This window comes from Lepisosteus platostomus, chromosome 3 (assembly GCF_059453375.1).
Source record: "Lepisosteus platostomus isolate fLepPlt1 chromosome 3, fLepPlt1.hap1, whole genome shotgun sequence".
Taxonomy (NCBI): Eukaryota; Metazoa; Chordata; class Actinopteri; order Semionotiformes; family Lepisosteidae; genus Lepisosteus; species Lepisosteus platostomus.
The window spans coordinates 54,989,072-55,010,575 of NC_142613.1; the positions used below are offsets into that span (position 1 = coordinate 54,989,072).

Genomic DNA, 21,504 nt, shown 5'->3' on the forward strand with positions numbered 1-21,504 from the left:
ATATAAATAACCATACATAATATCCTGTTTTTGTTTTTATAATGATCAACAAATTCCAGGCTACGGCAAAAATCATTGTATCTTCGCAGACAAGTTACTATAAATTGTTCAATTACACCCTTTGCACAAAAATGCTCAGTGTTATTTATCATCATGATTATTGTTGTTATTATTACAACTACTGTTTACAAAGCTAATCCAAACCTCTTGTACTTTACCTTTATAGAGCATCCACACTATGATGAGACCATTTTGGTCACTGGTTGTTAGTTTCTGGTACTGTTCATTCCAAGTCACTACCTGCACAGCACCTGAATAAAACACAAGAGCGTCATTTTCTAAGTCAAACCTGTGTTGGTTTGACTTAATTTATTTAAATTGTAATGTCCATTTTGTTATAATCTAACTTTTCACTTCAGTGTCGACATTGTGCACATTGCAGAGCAGACATTACTTACCACTGTGACCCTCAAGTGTCTGGTTCATTGAAAGATTGCTGGGAGCTGCCAGTCCTTTGAGTTTGGCATCATCTAGGATTTATAAGAAAGAACAAAAACAGCATAAGGTGAACAACAGCAGGCAAGAATGTCCTTTGTACAGTGTAGTACAATTAAAGAATCCTGAATGTTAGGATGTTTGCACAGAGTTAATATGGTTTGCACTTGACTTATAAAGTTTATAAATAGTTTATAAATAGAGAAGGCTATATAAGGTGTAATATTTTACAAGCTTATAACTTAGTGATCAACTTTACTTAAGAAATATTAAATTATGCTCTTATTCATCACTTTTGAAATTAAAGGAAACTAATACACAAAAATACATTTTCAACTACTGTGAAGCCCAGAAGTACTTTAAAATACTTCTAGTTTCTTCTGTTACATGCCTTCCCTGTTATTTGTGCCCATGCACATAGTCAAATCTTGGTTTCTGCATTATGAAGAGATAATGAGGAGCCCCTTATTATTGAATATACTAAAACCTTGAGAAGCCAGGAAAATTACTGTTAGTGTGTGTGGGGGAGGTTGAGTTTCTGGAAGTAAGGGGAACACCCTTGAGATACAGACTCAATTAATTGTCTTATTTTGTTTAATAAACTACAGCTCATACAGTTTCATTTAAATGTGATGAGTCAGTGGATTATTCATCACCCAGTAACGCAAAAGCCTTAAGGTTTCCAGTCAACCCAAAATGACCACGAAGACATAAGAAAAATGTGACCCAAGTAAGACAGGAGATAAGCCCACAAAGGCTGCAAAGAAATAATACCACTTGCTTATGAGCGATACACAGGCACGCGGCTTTATTCTTTTTTTATTTCTTCTTAAGAACAACATTAATGTGTTGCAAACAGAAATGTGACAGGCAACAGGATAACACATAATCTCAATCCTTAAAGCTGACTGAAACAGAGCCCTGCCAACAGAAACACGTGGAAATCTGTTCCCATCTGAAATAAATATGTGCAAAACTCCAAATGTTTGAGAATGTGCAGTTTCAATATAATAATCAGTCATCTGGATCTTCTTACATGTATGCATACGAAAACTATATTTATATATTGTCGTTGGTTTGTGTAGAACACTGTGTTAGAATATCTTGAAATTCAAGCTGTCTAAATTGTCAGACAAATAACATCAGACAGAATAGTGTTTTCCTGAGCAAAATCCAGCTGACCAACGACAAGTTAAACAACTTACTGTACATTACTGCTACTTTCCACTGTGTGCTGGCATGCATCAAAAAGTATAGGCACCTTTGGGTAACAGTGATAGCAGGAAGCATAATGAATTGGAATGAAAGATGAACTAACAGCGAAATTAAAAGGCAGATGTTTCAGAGACATTACCCAGCAACTAATGTGGGGTTAGCATCTCAATACTGTATATTGACATTTCATGTACTTTATTTGTTATTCTTTGTTTCATCCCTATGATTTACATATTATAGTACTGGATAATTTATTAAAATGTGAATTATGACTTGATTACAATACACTGAAATCCATACTTGAGATCGTGTGACTATATAATAAAATGACCAAGACTGAAAGAAAAAAGCAATTACTACCTGTCTGTGTTTCCAATTTTAGTACTTTAAGAAGCCCTTCATCTCCTCCACAGGCTATAAAACCTTGGTCTTTGTTCCATGAAACACATTTCAGACGTATGTTATTGGGTATGGCAATCTGAAAACATTAGGAAGCAAAACATTATATTTCAATATGTGTCTAATGAATGAAAAAAATAAAAATCTATTTTAGGAAAAGGAACAATCATAAGACAAACATTGTTCAGCACTGAACTATGTCTTAGTAGATGTCATGCTTTTTGAGTCTGTAATTTCAATCTCTTGTTCTGCCATGAAGTCTCAATCATGGAAGGACTCACTCAGTCCTTCCTTGCTACCTTTTCCAGCACTCTCACGAAAGAACAGGCCAAGTGGAAATGCCACAGCCTGTTCCCGTGGCTTAGCTACAATATGTGACAACCTATGATTAGAAAGGCTGAAACACTTATCCCATGTTATGTGCACTGAAACTCAATCACCTATGATAATACATAGGGCATTCCAGCTATTTTTCTGACATGGTATACAACAAAGGTTACAGTAGTAACTCATCTCCAAAAGGTAAATGAAGGTTAATCTAAGTAGTGTTTATACTAATAAAAACTCATTTTTTCTTTAAAATAAAGTTCTGCAGTCAAAATTTAATGCTTACATTATGTTCGTGTTTTAGATAATAAGTGAAAGCATAGTATAGGAGTGACTAATTTCTGCACAACTTCATATGAAAGTAATGTATTTCTCTTCCATGTTTTGTGAAAACACACTCAGCACTGCTTGTACACTACGTGTTTCAGGGGCGAAAGTAACCTACCACACCACAGTAATTTTTTAACAATTCTACGCAGTGGTTGTTTGCAATCATCCATATATGTTTCCAAATAAAATCGAGAATTCAATATGGGGACTTATTTTCTTGCAAACCAACTACATTTACAATCACCTTTGATCTTCGCTGAATCGCGAATGTTAACAGAAACTGGTAACTGTTTAGATTTATATAACATTCAAATAAAAATCCTAAAAATCTTAGGTAAATAGAAAAATCAGTCAAATTTTCTCAAATACAATTACAAAAGCATGCTCTATCTTGGTCTTAAAAACGTTGTTTTTAAACTCACCTTTTTACTTAGATAAATAAACATCGTGGATGCGGAGGGTAGGAAGTTGTGTTGTTTTGGTTATGTGAAATTATAAGCCGTTGTACTGATAAATAATTCGCATTATAAAAATGTTGCTTCAATTGTCGATTTTGATGTTAACGCATAATATTGCAAATCTGACAGGAATCTGTTTAAAGCAGAAGCCGATTTCTGGTTCCCTAGTAACCGCAAACCGGAACACAACCAATCCAGCTTCCACTCTCACTTCCTGCGTAGGTGTTGGGTATTGTAGTGTTCCTACATCCCTTATGGTTCGATAAGAGTAATGCATTTGGATTTTTGTTTTTGTTTTTTAATAAAATCCCAGATTCCCCCAGTTTCATTGCCGTGCCAATGATGAACTTCACTGATGATGGGAACGAGAAATTAATTTTAAAGCTATGTAAATAAAAAAGTCGAGATGATGTTTTTAATTAACTACATTAAGTCAGAATTCAATTTCCCACCCGGTGCGCTTTCAGTGATGCTACCTTATTGTATTGTGAATGGGTAATGGAATTGAATGTTGCCTATATCTGTTATACTAAATGTTATCCTGAAATATTTTGGCTAAAATAGGAAGAATTTGAGAGTATATACCATAAATGATTTTAAACCCCTTAACCACACGCACACATTTAAAAAGTGCTGTATTTATTTCCCAAAGCAAGAAGACAACCAGTAATTAGTGACGGAAACTTCCTGGATAAATTGAAGCCTGTCAGCTTTCCTTCTCCTGCTGCTCAAGATCCCAAGCTGATTACTGTAATTACTGGAAGGGTATATTTGCGATTTTCGACTGAGAATTAAATCTGTATGTTCTACATTATTCCTCACTCTATGACCCATGGCAGGCTAGTTTCCTAGTGGATATCACAGTTGGTGTTCTAATGGTCTGAACTAGTTTAAACTGCTTACCAACAAATGTCTACTGGTCTAATCATTATCTGCAGAATGTTAACCATCTTTTTTTCCAACCGGAATGTGCACTAGGATTTCCTAATCTTCAGAAATACACCACTTGCCTAACATATCACCATTGGTCTCTCTTTAATAGAAAAAAACAATCTAGTTTGGTTGTTGTCTCTTATCTTTTTGTATTTATATGCACATAAATACTGCATGTAGTTATGCTTATAAAAGGTAGGTATTTGTTACTTCTCTTATGATGGACAAATAATCAGTTTGATCAGATTTTAGTCTTTTGTTTTAGTCTTTAATCTTCTGTCTCCATTCTTGTTTTTTCCATGACTGATATCAGTCTGATCATTGATTATAAGTGTAGAGTGTGCTCAGGGCAATGTATTTACGTTTAACTGTTTCCTTCACCTAACCTTTTAACTTCTAAGGAATTAAACACAGGTGTGTGATGACTTTCTTTAGCATGAACACATTGGTCACATAGCCAGGCAGATTTGTATATTCTTTTTACCTTTAAGGTTTTATTATTGTGAATGAGTGTTGGGAAACATGAAAAAATGGAGGATAAACAAGCACTGAAGATATGGTTCCATATTATAACACAAATTGAACTAAACAGAAAGATATGTTATCCTGAAGTTGTTTTTAATTCAGAACTCCTCAGAGATAACTTCATCCTCACAGTAGCACATTAAGGTGATAATACTCTATAGTGTCCGTTTCCTGATAGAAACGTCTTAATCCACTGGAGAGTTTACTGGACTATTGAAATGAACCTATTACAATGTAAGTGAAAATATTGCTACATGTTAAAACGAAGTTTTCTAAATAATATTAGAATTTATTAGTTCTTTTCAAGAAACTCAAAAAAATGTATTGCATATTTGTCCTTTTAGAGCTTGGTATTAGTAGCAGCAGTATTATCTAAATAAAAATATTAAATAAAATAATAACTAAAATAAAATATTATTTTTCTAAATTAAAATTATACAATTTATAAGTTGTAATTACAAATCTGTCTCTTTGAAGTTTGCATAAATAATTGTGTATCATGAGAGCTTGATATCACGATTAATTCCACTCTACTATTTTCCATCTCACAAAACAAAACGCAATACCTGCGCAATACCTGCGCAAGGATAAAAAACTATTCTGTGAAGTAATACATGACTGAATTTTGTTTATCAATGTACATATTCTTAATCTATAAAAGTACGACTTCTTCTACTTATAATCATTTATTGTCTCATATACATTTTACTGATATCCAAAACAGAATACATTTTATTTAAAAGTACACTGCTGACACTCATTTATAATAAAGACTAGTCCACTTGGAGATTACAGCACTGGTACTTTAATCCTTTTGTACAAATTAATAAAAACTACAGAGTCATAAATCCAGGTGGTGAAATGTACCTGTTAGTGATGCATTGACTTGAAAAAAAGTAGACCCGTCAGTAAATGTCAGGTACTGTACAACTGTGTAATTGAGGGGATGGGACTTCTATACACCTTGAGTGTACACAGAGAATCAACATGGGGCTAGACTGTGACACTATGCAATGGAAGACATTAAAATAATATTTCAGTTGATAAAATTGGATGACACTATAAAAAAACATTTTAGAGAGTAGCACATACTTTACTGTAACACGTTCACAAAGTTAACAGAACATAACACAACACAGCAATAGGCTGACCACTAAAATATGAGTTGGCTAAACTTGACGGTGCAGACGGGGCGAGTTGAGTCAGCGATCTCCCCAGAGATCTCAGGAGAGCCTCAAAAACGTAACTCCTCTTCACAGCCTAGTAGCCACGCAGCTTGTATTCAAATTGTTGCACCTTTTTTGTGACTTCATCTAGTATAAAGCAGTCAAGGAAGTTTCATATAACAAGTTTTAAAACATGTATTCTTTTCAGGCATGCTGTTTTTAAATGCTAGCTTGATAATTTTTAAAATTGATTGAAACTACATGCTTAACTAAAATTATTTTTTTTTTGTACTGGTAGCAGATTTTATTGAGTATTGAGAAAAGCATGTTTATCCACCGCCCTATGATACAGTGATATTAAACTGTCAATTCTCAAAATAGTTATAATACAGTTGATATCTTACAAGGAGCTGCTACATACTGTATGAAACACATGCCTTTCTCTGACCTTTCTTAATCTATATTTGATATCACTCCACCAGATTGGTAATGAGATGTTACAATATTGTTGCATTAAAGATCTACCATAAAGAAACTTACCATGAGTGCAGAGCCGACACTTAAAAAGGATGTTATTTAAATACAGTATATAAACCAGATTCTTTACCTGGATCATCATAATACAGAAACCAAAGGATATATCTGGTGGTCAGAGCCTGAATGGAGGATTGCACTGCGCTCTGGAATGCAAGCTGAGCCTCACATTTGCATGGGTCAGCTGTCACCGCTGCCTTTACTTCCTCTGAAATGGCAAAACATTCTCATTAACATTGCAGAGACTTTGAAAGAGAGTTGACTCCCCTCCCCTCCCAACATTCTCCATTGATCTGGTAATGTGAAACTCAATTAGCACTGTAAGTGCGCTGCTGTCCATGCATGGTGTCATTAACTCGGCTCATTAAAACATTACAGAACAATGGCAGAAATAAACTTGAGTGGAAAGAGAAAAGCTAATGCAATTGCAATGAAAAGAGTGTTGTGATCAGTTTAATTTGGCTAAACTATATGAGGGTGAATAAAGGTCATCATTTCATTGTAGCTTGTATAAGTTCTATGTATTTCCAGAAGGTTAATAAGCATTATGATTTACCATTCAAAAGCATAATACAACAAAAAGATTTAACTGGAGTATATTGCATACTGTATAGTATAAGTATTCATATATTATCTATCAATCCATTTTCTGCTTCATCCAATTTAGGGTCACGGGGAGCCGGAACCAGGACCAATTGCAAGGCAGTAATGCTAACCACTACACCACCATCTAACATATGCCCCTTCAGCTAATATAGATTATATAAATATATTGTACGCTATATACAGCAGTCAAATGTTTATCCTTGTGTGTTTATATCTTCATTCCGTCACATCAGCAAAGCAAGACCACAAAACAAATGTTTTTCCATTTCCAGTCTTTATTTTTAAGGTCACTGAAGTTCTGCATAAAAGAATCACAGCTATGCAGCTGTATCCCTCCTGCTCACAGTGGCAAAACTCTCCCTCTATTGCTTTGCACTATGGTGTTAATGGCAGTGTAAAAGAAGTACTCTTCCATAGAGTTCAGTGCTATTTCAGCCATTACCCACTCCCCCAGTGTACAGTGCTTAGTACCTGCAAGTGAGACTAGCAAACTGAAGATGAACAAATATGTACAAATGCAAAAGCAGTCATTTTAATCTTTACGATATTCAGGGAAAAGGGCATTTTGTCTACTTTTGTAACCTTAAGAGAATATTAATGTTGCATAACTCAATGTTGTTTTCCTTTACACACACATTTTCTAGTTTTTTTGTTTTTAGTTTTTTTTCCTGTTATATATAACATATAATACATACAACAGAAAAAGAAAAAAAGAGCACAGGAAATTGATTCAATGAACCCAAAGATAAACTGGTGGTGGTGGAGGGGAGTCCCCATTACCTGTAAAGCGCTTTGAGTGGAGTGTCCAGAAAAGCGCTATATAAGTGTAAGCAATTATTAATTATTATTATTATTATTATTATTAAACTAAAGTATGCAATAAATATAGTGACAAAAGTGGCCTTTATGCAATTTTTTTAAATATCAGCATTTAAAGAACCTGTAATTGAATCTGGAAAATTAGTTTTATGGATAAGGTGCTGGAGACAAGAAGTGTGGAGCTTGGTATTTCATAGAGTAAGAAGGCCTCAATTAGCATATTAAGACCTGGACTATACTCATCACGTGAAATTAACCCTTAAGAAAACCTTTTGACATCACCATCTTCATACTTAAGACTACGTTCACGATTGCAGAGTATAAAATAAAGAAAACTGACATTATTCATACTTAAATAACAATGGAGAGCCGAGATATCACAGGTGTCTAAACAGAGGAGTCTTGAGCTGAGTCCTGTTTTCTGAGAGTCGTTCATTCCACCGTGGAAGGTGGAGAAAGGAGAGGCCCTGGAGAGAGGCCCCAGGATGTCTGATGGAAGCGACAGAACAGAGAGGATGAGAGGGGCTGAGGAAGGGTGGATTTTACTCATGTCAGTGAAGAAGAAGGGACTGGTATGTGGCAAGAATAGGTTGTTAGCTGATATAAAAGAAATGGAGAAGTTCACAGAGGGAAATGAAACATTATGGAAGTAAAGGAGGTCAGACTTTGAGAAGTTAAGTTTACTTGTGGGATTCAGAGTGTCTGTGAATAAGTGACACAGGATGATAGTTCTCCTCACAGTGTTTTTTCTGCAACAGAAAAAAATACATTTCAAAACCCACTACTTTCATTGCGATATGTACTTTCAAATGAAATTATTGCAAGAAAACTGGTCCTCAAAGATTTTATTATAAAATTCTGAAAACAGAAATTAAGAATTGTCTCTGTAATCTTAACATCATTATTTAAATCCAAGACATCAACATACCCAGCCACTGGAACTCCCAATATAAACTAAGATTTTTGTTTTTTGGAAAACATTTGATTATTTGAGAACCATTACCTTGCACTTTGACTTTCTTGGTGCAGTCACAGATGTGATCCTGGGTTTCTGGAACTTTCTCTTCCACCTTACATCATGGTGAAACTCTTCTCTGAAACGTGCTGAAGACTGAGCCCTCTCACAGAGCATTTGCCCATGCACTGTACTCAGCTCAGTGCATTGTTGATGGCTTTTTAACTCTATTAATGTCCCATGGTGATCTCCATGTTGATTGTGCCAGAGTGAGGAGAGTCCACAATGCAGTTAACCAGCTGCTACGGTACATGAGCTCAAATTTCCCAGGATCAGCTAAGTGTCAAGCACAACTGGATGCATTGACAACTCTCTCAATGGACTTGCAGGCTCTGGTGCAGGACCTCTTTGATGTAACAATCAAGAAACATTGCATGAATTGGTGTTTCATGATGCAAAATATTAAAACTTTCCAAAATTTCCATTTTATGTTCATACTGTATCCTGCTTTCTTTGGTGTTCCATAAAATCTTCATCGTAAATGGTTAGCTTTATAGGATGCAATTTCTCTATTACGGGCATTTTGATTCACATTTGAATTTCTTATGATAGTTTTTTGCCAATCACACCATTCATTGATGCCTTTGTAACACTGAAGTTTAAATATTTTTTTCTTACAAAAGATGCTGATCAAGGCCAGTTCAGATAGGTGGAGTTGTTCAAGATGTCTTCAGAATAGGTATGCAATGCGATTAAGCCTTCTTAAAGACCATCCATGCTCTCACAAATGGGATCCTACATTTTCTTTTCAGTTCTACACTACTCTGGGAATCCACAATGCTGTATTTTCAGATTGAAGATGCTTTTTCATTGTGTTGTCATGGACTTATCTTGTTCCTGAAGGGCTTCACACAGAAAACACTGTTACTATTAATGGTTTGCTTCTCCAGAGGGTAAGAAAGGCTCAGTATGAAGGTCTTGAAATTAAGGCACAGGGTTACTTTTGTGACATAGGAAATTTGTGATTCCATGCTGTCATGCCTGCAATAGTTGAAAAGCCCACAACTTCCCAGTTTATTCAGTAATGACTGCAGTTGGAGTGCAACATCAAGCAACCCAACAGAAACTCCTCTTTTCTCCCTTACTGTGGTTTCAGTGACACACATTACACATACTGTAGGACCCAATGATCAAGCCATTCATTCATTTTCTAACTGCTTTATCTAGTACAGGGTCATAGTAGATGCCAAAGGTTATCACAGAAATCAATCAACCTAGCATTATGTCTTTACACTGTGGGAGGAAATCAGAGCACCAGGAGCAAGCCATTGCAAACATGGAGAGACAAACTCTACTCAGATAGCACCTGTGGAATTGAACCCTGGGCCCCAGCACTGCAAGGTAGCAATGCTAACCACTGCACCACTGTGCCAGTTCGTTTTTTTGCATTTTTCTTTGAATTTATTTTAATTCTATGATTTTCTCACCATAAGGGAATAATACTTTTCAGTTCATTGCATAGATGATTGCATTGTTATTGCACAGGTTAAGTCAGGAAATTAATTGTGAGAACAATCAGAATGCACAGAGAACTGACTTCTTAATCCCCTTCTATAGCCCAGGTTAATATAACTCTACTGTATTGTTAGTTTTTAAATTGGATAATGTCTTGAACATTGTGTATTTTCACTTTTTTTTAAATTTCCTGTTCCTGGAAAATGTCAATGATGCTGATCAACTATTTAGACCATCAAATCAGTGAAAGCTTTTCCTTCCTAGACCAAGACGGGAAGTTATTCTGCTTATTCAAATTAATTTGCCCATCCTGTCTAAGAGGGTCCAGTAGAAAACCTAGCACGGAACAGCATGTTGAGTTTAAACTCATTAAGGAACAGTTTAAGATTGCCAGTGAAATAAAACTCAATCATGAATTCTCCCTTTTATGTAACAGTCGGAACTCCATGTGAAATACTTATGCATGTGTCTGCTAACCCATATGTGTACACAGCATTGGTAACACAGGATCGTCTTTGATATAATTTGGAGTTAATCTTTAAAACTTTCAGAAAAAAATAGATTTAATAATTAAATAATTAAATAATTTAAGTGTAAAATAATGTCTAATTTCCATAGTTAAACTGTAAGTTAAATATTTCCTTAATACTGTATTCTACCAAAAGGAGGTCAAGTCATACAGGAAGGCCAAGTAAAAGATCTGAGCAAATGCGTAAAGTCTCTGAACAGTTGAGTAAAAGAGCAGACTCTGTGAAAATCAAACAGAGTGAATGTCTGGGAGGCTCCTGCAAGAAGCAAATCACAATTTACTTTTTTTCTTTAGGAATCTCATTGCCCATCTGGTTCCAGGGCTTATGCTAGGTTGGAAGAAAAATCACCCCCAATACAGAATGTATAATTCTATTTTAAACACCTATAGAATTTCTATTCCTTCAAGTTAAAACTATATTTGTATGAACAGTACCTGCTCTATATATTTATGGATTCTTACACCCTTATTCAATTCTTTCCTAAAGGCATCTATTCTCAGGATTGTAATGATACAATCTGTATAATATTCCTGAGGTTCCCACACATACAAAATACATTCATTCCTTCCTCAAAAGCCATTCAAAAACAGATGAAGTGAAAATACATTCTTGAAGTGCTTTCTCAGATTTGAGCATCAATTATATGGGATTGCATAGTAAGATAACTATGCTTTTTTGATAAAACTCTCCTGAAAAACCTGCTTCACATATTTAGGTTCCGACTATTTGTATTTTTCTTATTTTTGTTCATTAAGTCATATTTTCTTTCCCCTAATTTCCCCTTCCCTGTAGTTCGGCCCTCCTCTCCCAGGTGAGCTCTTACTTGCACAAGTCTTCTTGTCCTCCTTCAAGAGGAACCCATCATGACACTTGCAGTAATAGGACGTTGCAGTGGTCACACATATATGCTCACAGCCATGGTTTCCAAGGGTACATGGGTCCACACCTGTAACGAGCATTTTTAGAGCGTTTTTTCCCCCCCCAACTGATGTGTTAATGCAAAGCATTTTGAAGCAAGCTAAATTAATTTCATATGCTTAACTTGATTTTTAAATGACTTAAGATGTTTCTCAGTCAATTAAGAATCTAATCCCATTTAGATACTGTATATACATGTATTAAAATGATTGATCAATGAAATTCAGAGTCCTGTTACCGTTGCTCTTAGTTATTTGATTAGGGAATGTGCATAATAAATCTGGCCTTATATTTGATTTTTATGTTTGGAACAAAACCTATAAACCAACAAGGAAATAAATGCATCATGTTGGGGGGTATTTTGGCATTGAAATAGCTTCTACTATAGATATGTCAGTCAGTATCAGTTTTTTTTTAAAGCACTCTCAATGAGAAAATTCAGAAAGCATGCATATTTAATGTCTCCGCTATGCCACATTACCATAAAAAATAAAACCTCTGGGTAATTGTAATAATACACATAAATATTGTAATACACTATTCATGTTAATAAAAAGTATTATAAATAAGATGTGAAATACTAAATAACATTTTCCATTGCTAATAAACTCATCATGCAGACATCTGTACTGTATGTGTTGGTACTGCAAGTAACATTGGATTCTATGAAAGAAATCAGATGCATTGAAAATTACATTAAAACCCCACATTTTTATGAATGTAAAAAAAACCACAACAGCATCGTATTGTATCAGACATGAGAAAGCTGCCTCCAAAACTTTCATTTAAATTCTTTGTATTGTACATCTGTTTAAGTTAAAATGACACAATATGTCCTCTAAAAACAAAAATATTTAATTACGAGCAGTGTTATGCCCAGGATGGCCAATTAAGAATAGAAATAGAATAGAGGTAGTATCTATTTGACCAGTTCCATCTTAAAGGTGTACTCATTTGAACCTTTTCACTAATAATAAATAATATCCCATCCATTTTCTAACTGCTTTGTCCAATACGGTGTTGCAGGGGAGCCAGAGCCTATCCTGGCAAGCAATGGGTGCAAGGCAGGATACACCCTGGGCAGGATGCCAGTCCATCACAGGGCACACACAGACACTTTCACCTAGGGTTAACTTTCCCAGATGCCAATTAACCTACCAGTATGTGTTTGGATTGTGAGGGGAAACCCACACAAACGGGAGAAGAACATAAACTCCACAAAGATGGCACCCCAGGAGCTGGACCCAGGCCCCAGTGCTGCAAGGTAGGAATGCTAACCATGCCGACCGGTAATAATTGTTCCTCTGGTAAGATCACAGTAAACTAATGAAGTAGTTCTGATAGAAGCAGTTGCAGTAGTCTTACCACACAGGGTCTCCCGGAATTTCGATGTGAGTTTTTCTATCACACCATATGTCTCCACGTAGAAAACATGGTCATCCAGGGGAGCGCTTGCCATCTGCTGGAGAGACTGCATGTCGGCCCTGTCCACCCCAACAGCATAGATCTCGATCCCGGCGCCCCTGGCCTGGGCCGACACCTCCTCCACCTTGTCCTGGGGTCGCCCGTCCGTCACGATGATGGCGACCTTGGGGATGTTCTGAGAACGCATCCTAGCTCCCGCTGGCTCCGTGAACACCTGGGTCATGGCCATCTTGATAGCCAGGCCCGACATGGTGCCCGTGGACAGGGGCTCAATGCGCGACACCGCCTGCTTCATGTCCACCTTGTTGAAGTGGGTCTTGAGGAGGAACTCGATGTTCACAGTGCTGGCGTAGTTGACGACGGCCACTCTGGTGGCGTCCTGGCCAATGTCCAACGTGTCGACCATGTCTGACAAAAATATCTTGACCTTCTCGAATTCCCCTGGGCGCACGCTACGGGAGCTGTCTATTATGAAGACCAGGTCCAAAGGCCGGCTTTTGCACTGTGTCCCTGGTGTTCACATAACACACAAAAAAGAACAGCTTATGTGCATTTACTGTACCTTTTATTTTTTCCCCTGATTAATTTCCTAAAAACAAAACTGTGCAATTCTCTTTTGAGGTCTCTGCTTAATTTTTAATAATGGTGAGCAACTCTCACAGAGAAAGTCACACCTTGTGGTTCAGAAAGCTGCTCAGTGCGTCTTATCCCAGAGATGCAGCTTTTAAAGGGACCTTGTCAATTAGCAAATAGTTCCAAGAACTCACTAATTGCTCCAATTTTCCTTTTTGTTTTCATTTGCTGGCACTCAGACCTCAGGGTTTCATTTTACCTGACACTCCTGCGGACAGCCTGCTAAATCCAGTTTAACAGTGTTAAAATACACTGTGTTGCCTTGAAAAACATTGTTCCTGAAAGCAGAGGCTGGAAGAGTTTAGTAAAACCCCTTTTCCCCCTTAATGTTTAATTTGTTAATAACGATATGCACATAAGATGAAGATGGACACCTTCAAGAAGGTGGGAAGTATCTAGACAAAGATGATGGCATCAACTGTTTCAGAAAGTCTGGAATTTACTCTTTGGCTATTTGATTTGCTTACATTTCTACAACACTGAAAACTAGTTTATCATTTCATTCTTGTATTATAAACTTTTTACGTTTACTGAAGTATGTGCTAATATAACAATATGCATAACACAGGTTAATAATACTTTAAGAATACATAAGACGGCAGGTCCACCTCTACTCCTGTCTCAAATCTGACAAATGATCATGTCTGAAATTTAAAGGGAAATGAGATGAAGAAAATGGCACTTGAAAGGCAACTATCAATCTGAGCAGGGCTTATACAGTACCACATTATACCAGCATCGCATGTCTTGGTGTGCCGTTTTACTTGCATCAGCTGTAACTCTTGTTTTACACAAGTAAATGAACTGAAACGTATTCATTAACTGGTCAGTAAATTGCTACTTAAGAAAAATGTACTGTGATGAGTTACTGATCAATAAAAAAGGGCATTTATTACATCTATATAATAGTCGACATGCTCTTTCTCCCTTTACACAGTCAGTTCAAAAGCTGTAACATTGCCCTAACTCAAGATGCATCATGTATGTACTTTGCAATACTTTGAAAATCAGTCAATAGGTAATGATACACGTGGGTTCTTAATCAACCCGTCGTTATAGTGCATTATTGTATTAGTAGATCAAGAAAAGAACACTTCTCACTTTAAGATATGCATTTCCCCATTCTACAGATTGAAAAACGGGTGCAGATTTTCAGGCTTTTGACCAGCGCTACCACCGTGAACATCACCTTACGTGACAGCCTGGCCTCTTACTGTATGTTCCAGAGTCACAGTATTAAACAAATGGATGGCAATACAATGACATTGCCTATCCGCTCTCGTGCCTTGTCGTTCCAAAGATCGTCAGAGGTGTAGTTCTGCTCTTGCTGGGATTTAACTTGGCAGTTCAGACACCTCTAACTTCAGGGCTTATACAGCACCACTTCCCAACAGTGAACTCCACTATATCAGGAGGCCAGGTCTCTTGTCATGGGAGAATTCAATATTACTTCAATTTCCTCAGGTAAACAGCTGAACAATGTTACGGACTTGTTTAGAAGAATCATTTCAAGTTAGCTTTTATAGTGAACACCTGCTCATTTCCTGCGCATGGGCATTGAGCACCAGTTTTCACCTCCACATAGGCATAATGCTGAGCATACAGAGGTCTTTCAACTTAATGGCATCTTAAATCCTGTCCTGTTTCACAATGATCTGGTGAACACAGACTATATGGTCACCCTCTATGATGCCTAGCAGCTTTTCTGGCCACACCTTTGTTTTTTCCTGGAGTCTTCAACAGTCTTGCTGATGATTATCAGTCCCTTTAACTTTAAGAATGGGCACCAATTGTTTGAAATCTCCGAATGCATCAGATAAAGCAAACACCTGGGACTGGTAATCTTCACACACCATGAACTCTGAGCACGGGGGGAAAACGGAGAAGACACAGAGGGACTGAAGGGAGAGGTTGTGGCTACATTAGAGACACCATGCAGTTTGCTTACAGAACACTGTAACACTTCAGGGCACACGAACGCTCATGGTTTTTGACTCTCTCTCCATTTTAAAAGACGATAGAAGCTCCATTGAAAATATCTGGTTGCACCCACATGGTAAAGGATCTGATGTACTTTCTCCACCTTGGGGGAAAAAAAAAAATCAGGTTTTCCCTCGGTGGCAAAATTTTAATTCTACCTGGGAGCCCTTTTTAAACCTTTTTAAATGCTTGCAGCTTGACCCAGCCATATGAAAGACCTTGAAGACTGTGGCTTTCCTCTTCTGGCCTTTCACTACCTTCCCCCCTGCCTCTTTTCTTATCTCTTCCAAATCTCTGGTTTCCTTTTCTACTCATCTATTCCTGTTTGTATATTATTTTTGGACTTACACAGTTTGTTTAGGTACCAGGTCTTTCATGCCAGGATGAATGTCCACACTTGTACTGTACATGACTGCTTCTCACATTTCCTTGTACCATGTTGATATCGTGACTGAACTTTTTTATTTTAGAAACACTTATTAATTGGGTTTAATTTGTGTTCAGCTTAAAAGTTAAATTGCAGTATAATTTTGCAAACCTGTAGTGTTAAACAGTTCAAATTTGGTATATCAATCAAAAAAATAAAGATTGAGGCAAGGCAGAAAAAAAAAAGGTTTATAACAAGATTTTTTACTTTGATTTAACTTATGCGGAAGGATTGTCATTTCAAAAGATACATTCAAAGTGAGGAAGGATGTATCACAATATTCTTAAAATCACAACACTGTAAACATGACTTTCAGTAATAAATTGTTAAAAAATGGCAGACAAATGCCAAGTTAGGAAAAGGAAAATTAAAAAGTGAGGAAAGGAAAGTCTCCATTCAGTAGAAGAAAAAAAAACATTCCAGACTTTATTTAGTAGTTTAGTCCTTTCCACAGATGCCTGGGATTAGTATGAACCCTATTCTGCTTTTTTCACTTGTACAGAAAACAAAGCAGCAGTGAAAAGAGGCTGTGAAAACACAGGGGGTAGACCGAGGCTCCGGCCACCAGCGGCTCATGCAAGCAAAGCCCATGCGGCTCATAAAGCGCTTAGTTTGGGAGTGTTCTACCTGTGTCAGCACGGACGGAGCTGTGGCCATTGTGGGTACTGACCGGCTGCTCTGGTCGGGCGGTGGGCCTGGGGTAAGTGACCGGTGGCGCTATCCTCGGTGGCAGGTGATAGTAATAGCCATGAAACCTGTAATTACTGCCATGTACTTGGGCCACCAGAGGGGAGAAGCAGTAGAGTATTGGTTAGTAGGCTGATACCTGAATGGGAATAATCATTTGAGAAATTGTTCCCTTATTAGTAGAAGCATAAATGAGCTTTGCTGCATTAACACGGGTAATGTCAAAGCATTTTAAACCTGAAGCCCTTTTCTCCCTATACACAGTATGGGACTGATTTATCCTGTGGTCCACATACACTTAACTTTGTGAAAACCGTGATACATTTGTGCTAAGCATCATTTTTGTTTTTTATGTTGTACATCCTGTTTTGTATATCAGTTTATCACTACTCAAGTGCAGCTTTAGTACTACAGTATCTATATACACCTTTAATTTTATTAGATGCTTTAACCCAGGGTGAAAATGTTGAATGTTTTATTTTCCTGTCAAATTACTTAGCTAAACAAGTTTCTAAACATTTACCTCCTTGCATCCCTTTTGAATTCAATACAGTACATTTAGAAGACAATGAATCAAGGCTGGGTGTTGCATTCTCTGGAAATTGACCCTATCCTAGCTTGTTTACCTCAGAATACAAGAAATGTTTATGTACGAACAAGAGTGCAAAGTAATATAAAAATATTTACTTTGTTTAAATATAGCAAGTAAAAATTAGAAGAACACCTGCACCTTTGTCAATCTCTAGATTAGCAACAACGTTGAAGCCCACCATATTTGTAATCAAGATTTGAGGCCAAACTGGAAGTAAATATTTATGTGCAACAAGAAGAGCCAAGTAAACAGCAAGTAACACCTAAATTTTATCACAATGAGTAATTGGGAAGCCCTTATTTCCCCATTTTATTTCTATAAATTCTCATGCGACCACATTTTTAGATATTCAGATTCAACACTTGCTTTATTTGGTAATGCAAACTTTTCTTTCAGGAATTGTTCACCCTTCCCATGAACACGAAACAAATGAAAATATGGTTGACTATTGAAAGACTCTGGTGAAGTTCATGTTCTAATCTGAGAATGTTCCATAGTTGGGGAAAATTTGTTAAACTGATGGGCAAGGCCAAATATCAGATTGTAGAGTGTACAGGAATTTTTGAACTCACAACATGTAAAAAAAAAATAAGCTCACTGCACACAGCAGGTACAGTAGATAGACATTTGGCTACCATAATGCACTAGCAGCAGATCAAATAGACAAGTGAGAAATTGCTTTATCAGCTCAAGGAAGTGAGTTTCCAAAAGGCCAGATTGCACAAACTTAGGTCTTAATTTTGCCAGGACTCAAAAGTTAAAACACCTATTCTTACAAACAGCCATGGGATCCTTAATGACCAAATAGTCAGGATCTCAAATTACTGTTACTCTGAAGGACACCATCCCCTACAGCACAATGTGCAGGGTCACTTTAACAGGAGCATTGCATAGGAAATCCTGGCTGAGGGGAAACAGCGCCACCTGCTGGTCCACAAACACCAATTCTCCTTAAATTTCCCCAACCCATGACTCACCAGGCCACGTCCTGTGGTCATGTTTTTATGACAGTGATGGAATGCTTCCAAAGTGTCATGAAGCAGCTGCCATCCCATGCTCCTGGTGAAATTTGTTTGGGGGTACACCTAGGTATATTTAAACTAGTGGAGGTGCTTCAGACGAAGCAACTCTGCAAGCGCTGCAATACGAGTTATCACACTCCCACAGTGAGTGCGCCCCGTGAGACCATGAGCGCTTTTCTTGACAGGGAAACGTGGACGGCTGCAAAAAGACAAGTGTACTTCGCAAAGGTGAATTGTGTAAGCGTGTCAAAGAAAATCAGTCTGCTTTGTTGGACAGCGTCTTTGGCTGCAATGCAGGGCGGCACTTTCCGATCACGATTTAAACTTCAAATAGGCCAATAATGTAGTAGTTCAAGTAGGTACAGTAGCTGCCTCAGCGTGCGTAGGCTGCAAACGAACAGGTAACGGGTTTGTTCCATGCTGAAAAGAAAGAAAACAACGTTTCGGCTGTGAAGCCTTCTTCAGGAAAGTGTTTAGTTTGGTTTAAAATGATCCAGATGGAAGCTTAAAGGAGATTAAGCATCTCCTACAAAAATAACTAGATTTTTAGAACAAATACGAATTTCATAGAAGCCTTTAGGTCATCCCATAAAGGGCTCAAAATTATTGGTAAAACAAACCGTAAACCCACACCTGGGAGCATACATTTTTACACGGTGTAACTAAATGGAGCCAAGTAAATCAGGGGTGTATCGGATTTGCGCTGAACGCGTTTAGATTTAACCCAGCATTTTCTAAGTAATCGGAATAAAAGTGAAATTGTGAATTGATGGATTTCAAAAAGAGACAGCCAACGGGTGGTCTTATAAAAAAATAAATCCTTTGGCGTTTTACTTCGAATTCAAACAAATGGGACACTGGTATCGAAATGAATACAATAGTTTAATCCTTGTTTTGCTTTATTTTGGACAAATAAATGTATTTATATGAACATTAGGTTTATGTTAGTTATACTGGCCATCTGTGCTTCTATATGTATAGAAAAATGTCTACAGATGAGTGTCTTATCATCATTTACTGAATGATTGAAAATAGAACTTTCCTGATTAAGTTTCACTCTTAAACTTGGAAGTGGTGGGTGAGAATAACTACTGTATTTTATTAAACAGTGGCTGCAGCGGACACATTTTTATAGCGCATTTGACATCAAGGTGTTTCCTGAAATCTACCATAGAAGATTCTTACTCAGAATATGGGTCAACTAAAAGGCTGTTAAAGAACTCTACAAGTCGCCGCGAAACGCAGATCATCAACCTACCTGCGATATTTACTGTATTCTGAGCTCCCTGGATGTTGTGGGGAAAAGGTTTTCTAACAACAGGTCTGTCCGCAAACCTCAAGGGGGAAATCCTCTGCGGTTCGTACCCGTAAAACCCGTAATTGGTCCCGTGCACCTGAAACGCCAGCACCGAGATGCAGCAGACAAGCCCGCTGAAGAAAGGTTTCATTGTTCGGGCTCCCCTCTTCTCGCTTCTCTTACAACTTCGTGCGCCTTCTTCACAACTGTCTGAAAGATTTCTAAGGAGTGGGAACCAGAGGACACATTTAAAGACCACGGACCCGAACACGTGTAAGGTGTCCAGCCAATCCAAGACAGAAGGAATTAAAAATCAAGTATCAACTCTACGCGTAGTAGGGAAACGATGCTTACATTTCAGTGTTTTTTTTAATTTATAAGAATTAAGTCTTCTAAAAAAATCATTTGCGTTTACACTGCATCTCTAATGTGTTTTCTAGGAAAAGCAAGGGTTATAGGATTTTATATATAAATTTGCAGGGATTCTGATAGACAACATTTTAATGTTAATAATGTCAATAACTACAATTTCCCATTCAACATACAGACCGGTCACGCTTCAGAAGGTTGTTTAAATTGAGCGTTTTCATACATTTTCTGTTAATCATTGAGGAGCTCAAAAGTAGTTCTGCAGACTGAATCTTCTATCGGCTGAATTATTATTTTGCATTGAAGAAAATATTGAAGTAAAGAAACGGTTCCTGTAGGTCTTCTGGGTGCCTGGTGAATTTACTGTAGATAGGTCTGTAGATACTGTATGTTGACTCACAAGAATTTTAACTGTCATTTGTAACAATTAAAAAAATATAAAAATAGAACATTTTAAACCAATTAAGAATACGTCAAATAAGTACAGTACTCCATTTTTGAAGAACCTGTCGGTATTATGGCCTTCCATGACTTTACATCCAAGTTTTATTGTACGACGTTTACGCAATGTTTTCCACCTTTGTACACTAGATGGCTCTCCAAACAACAATTTTTAAAACCTGATATTTCGCAATTACCTGAGCTTGTTCGAAAGTTGTTAAGTGTTCCATTGTCCAAATAGTTTCCCATAAGCAACAAAACCCTGGACGAATTGTCACGGGAAAAATGATCTTTGGACACAATAAAAATAGTTTTGCATTTTTGGATTTCAGCTCAATTTAAAAAAGCATTGGAAATTACAATAAATTTAACAAGGGATCCCTCCGGCCCTTTTTCATAATTTCTCTACAGATTTGTTCCCTGCCTTATTTTGGAATAAAGTGTGTGGTTTGAACTGCAGAAGAAGTGAAAATGACAATTAGTTTTTTTAAGGAACGGAGGTCTTTACAAGGCAGTAAAATAGTTTTTTCGGGGACAACATTTTCTTTGTGATACCAGTACCTAATAACAAAGCAACATTTTTGATTAATAAAGCTTAAGTTAGTTCAGATAAAGATGACTAAGTTTAATAATTTTAGACTCGTGAGGCAATGTAAAAATTTTCCGCTTACAGTGAATAGTAAAAAAAAGTTTAAAGATAGGAAAAATCTTTTCCAGATTTGGGCAAATGACTGGAACAAATTAAATACCAAGCATGACCCTCTATGATAAAATGGTCTTAGAGCTTTGGTGGGAGTATTTGAAGATATAATGCAGGAATATATTGGAAAGTAAACTGAATTTTAATAACCCTAGTTTTGAGATTCTATTCCCTATACAGTGCCTTGCAATTAAATTTGTTATATA

At 37.0% G+C, this 21,504-nt stretch overlaps 2 protein-coding genes across 7 annotated transcripts in view; both read right to left on the reverse strand.

Moving 5' to 3' along the window:
- Positions 1-3,419, reverse strand: part of wdr35 (WD repeat domain 35) — a 34,354-nt gene extending 30,935 nt beyond the window's left edge. For 4 of the 5 annotated variants that reach the window (XM_088626107.1, XM_088626106.1, XM_088626105.1 and 1 more), the window contains exons 1-4: positions 3,189-3,418; positions 2,071-2,188; positions 459-530; positions 219-311 (exon numbers count right to left, since the gene is read on the reverse strand). In XM_088626107.1, coding sequence (XP_088482233.1) covers positions 219-311; positions 459-530; positions 2,071-2,188; positions 3,189-3,212 — 307 coding nt within the window. In that variant the 5' untranslated portion in view covers positions 3,213-3,418. Of the gene's footprint in view, positions 1-218; positions 312-458; positions 531-2,070; positions 2,189-3,188 lie in introns of all 5 variants that reach the window. The other variant, XM_088626108.1, reaches the window with a different exon arrangement.
- Positions 3,420-5,464: 2,045 nt separating this feature from the next.
- Positions 5,465-20,022, reverse strand: LOC148675103 (matrilin-3-like). Of its 2 annotated transcripts, XM_088626110.1 has the most exons (6): positions 19,750-20,022; positions 16,818-16,964; positions 13,091-13,660; positions 11,631-11,753; positions 6,489-6,590; positions 5,465-5,998 (listed from the first exon to the last, which is right to left on the reverse strand). In XM_088626110.1, the coding sequence occupies exons 1-6, from the start codon at positions 19,937-19,939 to the stop codon at positions 5,943-5,945; spliced, it is 1,188 nt and encodes a 395-aa protein (XP_088482236.1). In that variant the 5' UTR covers positions 19,940-20,022; the 3' UTR covers positions 5,465-5,942. The 2 variants fall into 2 exon arrangements, with proteins under 2 accessions (XP_088482236.1, XP_088482237.1); XM_088626111.1 differs by lacking the exon at positions 16,818-16,964 and having other exon boundaries at positions 19,750-20,021.
- Positions 20,023-21,504: the final 1,482 nt, after the last annotated feature.